At 34.5% G+C, this 7,511-nt stretch overlaps 1 protein-coding gene across 2 annotated transcripts; it reads left to right on the top strand.

Moving 5' to 3' along the window:
- Positions 1–2,244: 2,244 nt before the first annotated feature.
- LOC104611264 (uncharacterized) lies at positions 2,245–6,553 on the top strand. 2 transcript variants are annotated; one of them, XR_737601.3, is made up of 4 exons: positions 2,245–2,681; positions 3,372–4,857; positions 4,949–5,185; positions 5,355–6,553. XR_737601.3 is itself a non-coding variant. In XM_010278252.3 (3 exons), exons 1-3 carry the CDS (start codon positions 2,384–2,386, stop codon positions 5,133–5,135), a joined length of 1,971 nt encoding a protein of 656 aa, XP_010276554.1. In that variant the 5' UTR covers positions 2,245–2,383; the 3' UTR covers positions 5,136–6,553. The 2 variants fall into 2 exon arrangements, 1 of the variants encoding a protein (XP_010276554.1); XM_010278252.3 differs by having other exon boundaries at positions 4,949–6,553.
- The last annotated feature ends 958 nt before the right edge of the window (positions 6,554–7,511 follow it).

Genomic DNA, 7,511 nt, shown 5'->3' with positions numbered 1-7,511 from the left:
CCAAAAATAAACCCAAATCGATACAACCCGAGTTGGTGGGTTTTCACTAATGGTCAAGGTTTCAATTGACAAACTATGGACTTGACCAGAGTGATTTGGTTGGTGAAACAACTTGCAACTAAACTAAACCAATCAACGTTTTTAATTTCAACTAAATTCATAGTCTAGTATCTAATAAATAACGATAGTTTAATATTCAATAATTATTGAAAATTTATAGCAAACGTACACAAACATTGAAAATAAGTTTATAATGAAAATATAATAGATATATAATAAAAATACACTAATTACAAAAATATAATAAATACTGAAAATATACTAAATTAGTCAATAAATAGTGTAATCTTAAATAATAGTTTAATCTCTAATAATTACTAATCAATAAGTTATAAAAAATATATAATTACTAAAAATAAATTTATAACAAAAATACAATAAATACGATAAATTAAATTTCAAAAGTTAAATAATAGTTGTTTAATATCCAATAATTATTGATAAATTTCTATTAAATAACAAAATAAAAATAGATCTATAAATAATTATTGAAAGCATATTTATAAAAAACAATAAATAATTACTAAAAATAAAATAAACATTAATTATAGTATATATAAATATATAATGAATATACACTATTATTGTAAAATTATTACTAATAAATATAATTTTGTTGATAGTTATTTTCTATAATTATTAATTGATATAAGTGAAATTAGTTGTTTAAAATATTATTTAGTTATTGAAATAATATTGTTATTTAAATTCTTAAAATATTAATTATTTATTAAATTTAACAATCCATAAATTATAATTGTACTAATATTACATAATTCATTATTAATTTTTTAAAATATTAAATTATTATTAACTATTTAAAATTTTGCCATGTTAAATATTTTGTTATTTAAATATTTAAATAATATGTAAAATATTTAAAAATTTCCATTATTTGAATTTTATTTATTTTAATGTTATTACGTAATATTAAATATTTTGTTATATTATTTAGCTATTTTTAATGTTTTATATTTAATATTTAGTTATTGAAATATTTAAATAATGTTTTGTTTTTAATGTTAATTTTTATTATTTAAATAACAATTAAATTGAATAGTTTGTAAAATTATAATTTATTTTGTTACTACATAATTTTATGATAAATTTTGTAAAAGTACTGAATTATTAATAATATGAATATTATTAAATCTATTGATTTTTTGTATTTTTAATAAATATTTTAGATATAGTATATAATTTCCTTATAACATTTAAATAATTCTAAATTTTTTTTATTTGAAACTTTCTTTAGATAGATATAGATAAAAAGTGGGGGAGAGGATAAATAAGAATTAGAGATACTTTAGGAGAGAATCTCTATACTAAATTAGAGATAATTTAAGAAATAAATAGGAGTTAGAGATAATTTAGGAGATAAATAAAAATTAGAGACAATTTAGGAGGAAATGAGGGAAAGTGATGCCACTTAACTAAACATCAAAAAACAAATCCCTCTTTCTTTATGCTTGCTAGAAATAGTTAAGCGCATGTGATTTTCTTATTGGTTAAATGGGTAATTATATAAAATTAAAAAAATAAAAAAATCATAAAAATAAAAAATTAAGAAGAGAATTTAAAGCAAGAGAGGACTGCTGACATGACTGGACTAATTTTAATAATATATAAATATATATATATATATATATATATATATATATATATATATATATGATAGGGATTAGGGTATTACGGAATAGGGAATAGGAAATTAGGGGTTTCAAATTGAAACGAAGGGCAGCGAAACAAGAGAGGGAACTCAGGGAAGGGGTAGATTCAAATCAGGCAGGGGGTTATTTTCGTCAATAAGAAAGACCCAGAGCCCAAGCAGTTTCCTCCTGTGTTGGTCACCGGGTCCGTCATTTGCCCAAACCCATAGGACAGGAGGACAGCACAGCAGGACATCCGTGCACAGGACGAGGCAGACTCTCCTCAGGGCTCAGGATTCAGGTGGGAACTGGGTGGGAAGTAGAGAGGAAAATGAGTCGTAAGTCGTAACGACCGACGCCGGTGATTACGTTACGGTCCCACCCTCAGTCTTTTATCTATCCGCTATCCCCACCCCCAACAGACGCATTTATGACCTTTCAAAAAGGAAAGAAATCAGAAGTTGCCGCATTTTAGGGCTATATTCGTAATTTCATCGGCGCTTCACGTCCCTTTAATCCTCCACTTCCGAGGCGGACTTTACGCTCAAAAAGAAGAGCGAAGGAAACATCCACAGCAGCGGAGTGGGGGAGAGAGAAAGCAGAGCCGGAGTAATCTGCCATCTTGCGCCCAAAAGAGAAGGCAGTGGAGACCCCTTTGATAGATCGACCGAGCCATGGGTGGTGGTGGAAGCGGATATCCGGCGGTCTCCAGCGCGGTGCCGACGGAGGTGGTGCGAGCGGAGCCACAATACGTATCGGCTAAGACGTCGGTATGGTGGGATATAGAGAACTGCCAGGTCCCTAAGGGTTGCGATCCCCACGCGATCGCCCAGAACATAAGCTCTGCCCTGGCCAAGATGAACTACTGTGGCCCCGTTTCTATTTCTGCCTATGGCGACACTAATCGACTCCCCGCTTCGGTGCAGCACGCTCTCTCCAGTACTGGCGTAGCGCTCTATCATGTTCCCGCTGGTATATACTCACAAAACCCTAGCTTCGTTTCTTGTTTCAATGATTCGATCCGTCCGTGGCGAAGCCTTAACTTCGATTGCCTTCCTTCTGCAAATTTATCTTTCAAGATCATTTCGTTTTCTTTTAATTGGCTTTTTTATCTATTGGTCATTCAGTTTTATGTGAATCAGTGGTAGGAACCCGATTGAAGTGGTTTTAGTTTGTCTTTGTCATAGAGGTCTGAACGGGATCTTTTTTATGTTTTCTGAGTTATTTTGTATATTTTCGTCTTGTGTTGATGATTGTAGATGTAACTGAAATTCTTCTTCCGATTACTCTGTTCTATATGTGGTTCTATCCATCAGCGCGAATTCAACCCTATTTCATTTGTTCATTTATGACTTCATCTGTTAATACTTCTTTATTTGTTTCTCTTCGTTGTTGTTTGCCTCTCTGTTCTTTCTGATTGATCCGTGAAATTTCTGTAATCGTTTCGAAATTTCACATGATTTCTGTTGTCTATTATTGTACTACTGCGCCCATCTCATCTCCTCGGTCGTTTCTCTTTTGTTTTTGCTTTTTAACTTGTTTCTCAAGTAATTCTTTCCGTGTATTCCTTATCCAGCATAATTTACCTGATTTTTTACCCTTAACAAACATTATCCAGCATTGTATACTTCGATTTAATTATCTCTGTATTAATATTCCCAGGTGTTAAAGATGCCAGTGATAAGAAGATTCTCGTGGACATGCTGTTTTGGGCTGTCGATAATCCTGCGCCTGCAAATTATTTGCTCATCTCTGGTGATCGAGACTTCTCCAATGCTCTTCATCAATTGCGTATGAGGAGATATAATATTCTTCTAGCACAGCCTCAAAATGCTTCTGCACCACTTATTGCCGCAGCAAAGAGTGTATGGCTGTGGACCAGTCTTCTTGCCGGAGGATCTCCGCTTCCAAATGGTGGTTCACCACAGCTTGGTAATAATAACAATATATCCAATTCAGACGTTTTAAAAAAGCCAATTGTTGATCCCCTAAATGTAAAGCTGTCTGATTCAATTTCTGAAGGCTGGTCTTTGGGAAGTCAAAAGTTCTCTACTACTGGATGGAGTGGTGATAATAGTAAATATAAAGGGAAACAAAATCGAAGGAATCCAAGTCAACCCAACATATCAAGGGCATCAAGTGCCCCTGTTGGGATTCAAGAAAGTCAGACTAATGGAAATTCTCACTCCTCTGGATACACACAACCTAAACATTTTAAGGAAGCTCCTCATGAATTTTTTAGTTCTAATAAGCCTAAACCGCCCTCAAGGGGGCCTTCTCCTATACACCATCCAGGAAACCCTGATTCTTCATGGATACCTGGGAATAGTTTTCCCATCAATTACCAAAATCAATATCCTCAACAGACAAGGCCAAACAACATCCCCATGCAACCTTCTTTAGCTCCTGGTAATTTGTTTCCACCAAATCCTAGTACTTATGGTTCTCATCAGGTACCACCAATGCCTGATGGCCCCCCCTTTACATCAGGTCCTCCTACAAATGTGCAAGATATTGGTAGGATAAATATATCTGAGTACACCAACAGCATCCAAACCCCTCCTAGTTTTCAGCAACGAAATGGAGGAGAGCCAAGACCTAACTCTATGATGGGTTCCCCAAATCATGTGCTACAAAATGGACACATTTTGCATAAAACGCCTCCATTTTGTAGTGACAATATGAGTAGTAGATACCCTCCTTGTGGACCTGAGTGTCCTCCCTCATCCTCCGCAATGAGTTCGAATGCTGTCTCCGGTAATGGAGTCTGGGGGACTCCAGGATGCCCACAGCCTTCTGAATATGTACAAGGTCTTATAGGGGTTGTCTTGCTTGCCTTGAACACCCTAAAAAACGATATGATGGCGCCAACTGAAGCAAACATATGTGACTGTATTCGACATGGAGATCCGAAGCACAGAAACACTGATGTAAGGAAGGCCCTGGACTATGCCATTGAACAGCAAATGGTTGTCAAACAAGTTTTAGGTGCATTACATTATTATGTTGGTAAGAATGAGAGGTTATGGAAGTGCATTGACCCTTTAGGTGGTAATCCTAAGCAATATCCAAAACCAATATGGGATGGAATCCAGAAATTTCTATATTCTCCAGTTGGACGTTCTGCAATCATGGCTTCTCAATGCAGGTATTTTCTTGAAGATACTTGGAATTACTTTTACTTTCTGGAGTTGTATTTATGAATTATGATCACAACTCTGTTATTTCATTCCCAACAGGTATGAAGCAGCTAGTATTTTGAGGAACATGTGCTTGAAAGATCTTGTCTTGGGTGACGTACTCAAGATTTTGAATATGGCAATTACCAACAAAAAGTGGATCATCCCTCATCAATCTGGCTGGCAGCCAATCACCATTGCCCTTGTAGAGACTGAAACAGATGCTGCTACCAGAACTAGCTTTTGATTTTAATCAAGACTAGTTATGGTAGGAAAAGGGACCTGAAGATATTAAAGGTACAGCTATGATTATTTTGATTTGATAACTGTTGCGAGGGTCTCCTTTTGCACAGTGGATTACGAAAGAAAATATGGTAGAAACTGACTTTAAGAGTGTGAACGAGAAGATTCAAATATGGATACTTCTTAGTTTTCTTTTTGATTGTTGATACTTCATGGGTGTTAGGAGGAAGGTAGCAGGTAATGCTTTAAAGGGAGAAACACAGTGCCGGAATTACAGAATTGCAGCATAGGATGCTTTTTCAATCATAGAAACAATTTAGCAAAGATGTCAGACTTGGGTTAATGATGTTAATTTTCAGTCATCCATCAGTTCTTTGGCCTTCATCACGAATATGCCCAATTGGATTGAATATACAAACTTTTCTCTCTATTCAGAAGAAGTCTTCTACATAGATGCCCCGAGGAAGTTTCAGGTGAATCATCTGATCCTGTACAAGTTCCATTATATAAATTATCAAGAGGATGGTATGATGGTGTACTGCCAAGTTCTCTCCAAGTACTGATGGATATTAGTTAAACGAAAAGTGGGGTCAGGACTCAGGACAGAGATGTACAAATCCCAAAGGGGATTGTCTTCGTTATGTGATCTTTTTCAACAAGGTTTTGGAAGTGTTCCTTTTTTTCTGGACCAAGAAATCAGCTTATACTAAAAGGAACAGAAACACTATGTAGGCCGTTAGAGAAGATTGGAATTAAGGTTGAACCGGTGTTCTTTTAAAGAAGAAGCCTTTCTGTATATTAAAACCAGTATCAATTTACCGAAAGGTACCAGATAGGTTTTGACTTATTAGACTTTAGGACTATGCTGTAGATGCATAGTACAAGAAATTTCAGCTTTTGTCTGCAGTCATCCCATCAAGCAGTTGCATTTATCAGAAGCCGTGAATGTATTCAGTGCGGATACCATTTTTCCATCAAAAAGCATCAAGATATATATACAATTCCATCAATCAGTTGCTGTGATGACATGAAAGGCACAACTTACATTTGTTGATGAATAGCTGCAGTCATCAAGATCCATTAAGGTATGCAGATATAAATACCATCACACTGTTAGGAGCCATGAATGTGCTGGTAAATATCGTTGACTCAACCAGTTTCCATCATCAGAAATTCAGAAGCTAAGCCATGAAGGTAGAGTGACAAATGTTGGTGAGGATGCTCAAAATTAAATGTTTACGGTGAACATCTATTTTGCTTCATCTTTTTATTCTCCTTTAGATTCAGGTGCTTGTTTTAAATCTTCTTGTAGATACATGTATACTCTTGTGGTGGCGAAGGGTATTTTGATTTTGGCAAAGGGTATCGAAATGCACATTTATCTATTGTTTTTCTTTAATGGCTATTTCCTTTTTCTTTCGATCTAGCTTGTCGAATGTTTGATATAATGGAACTTGATATATTACTAACAGAGGCAACGGGATTCCCTGCAAGAAAAAACTCTGCACACACACTGCAAGGAATGGATACTAGCTGCATGATGGAAAATGGGAACATTTTCCAATGAATTTAACATATATGTATGGGAGATATTCCTAATTTGCAACAGGATGCCATGTGCATATATATTTTACTTGACGGAGAAGGCAGTATACTATGATCTATCTGAATCTAATTAGAGAAATTCTTCTATGAGTTATGATCTATCTGAATCTTATTATAAAAGTTTTTGTGATTCAAATGACCTTATATATTATTGTAGAAATTTGATATGCTAGAGAGTGCAATGGCAACTCGGGGCTCATGTATCCCCTAACCTGAATATTTCTTAGTTTTTTGTTGAATTGAATACTATGATACCAATGCAAAAAAATTGTGTATAATTGATATGTTATAGAGTGCAGACAACTGAATTGTTTCTGGTTTGTACTAAGTTCCTTGCATTATTGTTGTTCCTCTCCAATCTAAGGAGGCGTGTGATCAAATCCATGGAATTGCAGACTCTTCATGGTATGGTCAATGGGGGTGCTCCGTGCCTATTATTGTTAAATTTAAGTATCATATATTCCAAGTGTACCCTGATTTGCATTCCTATTATTGTTAAATTTAAATATCATATATTCCATTTTAATCTTCCTTATTTTATAACATTAATTTTCAAGGCATTGTCTATAAGCCTAATTTTACATTTAATCATTCATTAGTTTCATCAATTAAAACAATATCATTATTATCAAAGAACATGCAACAAGGGTGTTGAAATCAGTTAGTTACTCCCAGTTTTTTATTTATTTTTCTGTTCTGTAGTGCTGCAAGGGCACTCTTGTAATTCCTTTTATTTTTTATTATTAGTTGGGATGCCCTAATATAAAAGCTAATA

The sequence above is a fragment of the Nelumbo nucifera genome, chromosome 4 (assembly GCF_055504915.1).
Source record: "Nelumbo nucifera cultivar China Antique chromosome 4, China Antique-T2T, whole genome shotgun sequence".
In the NCBI taxonomy this organism is placed as follows: Eukaryota; Viridiplantae; Streptophyta; class Magnoliopsida; order Proteales; family Nelumbonaceae; genus Nelumbo; species Nelumbo nucifera.
Note: the sequence above shows the minus strand (reverse complement) of the source record. Positions and strands in the feature narration are given on the sequence as shown.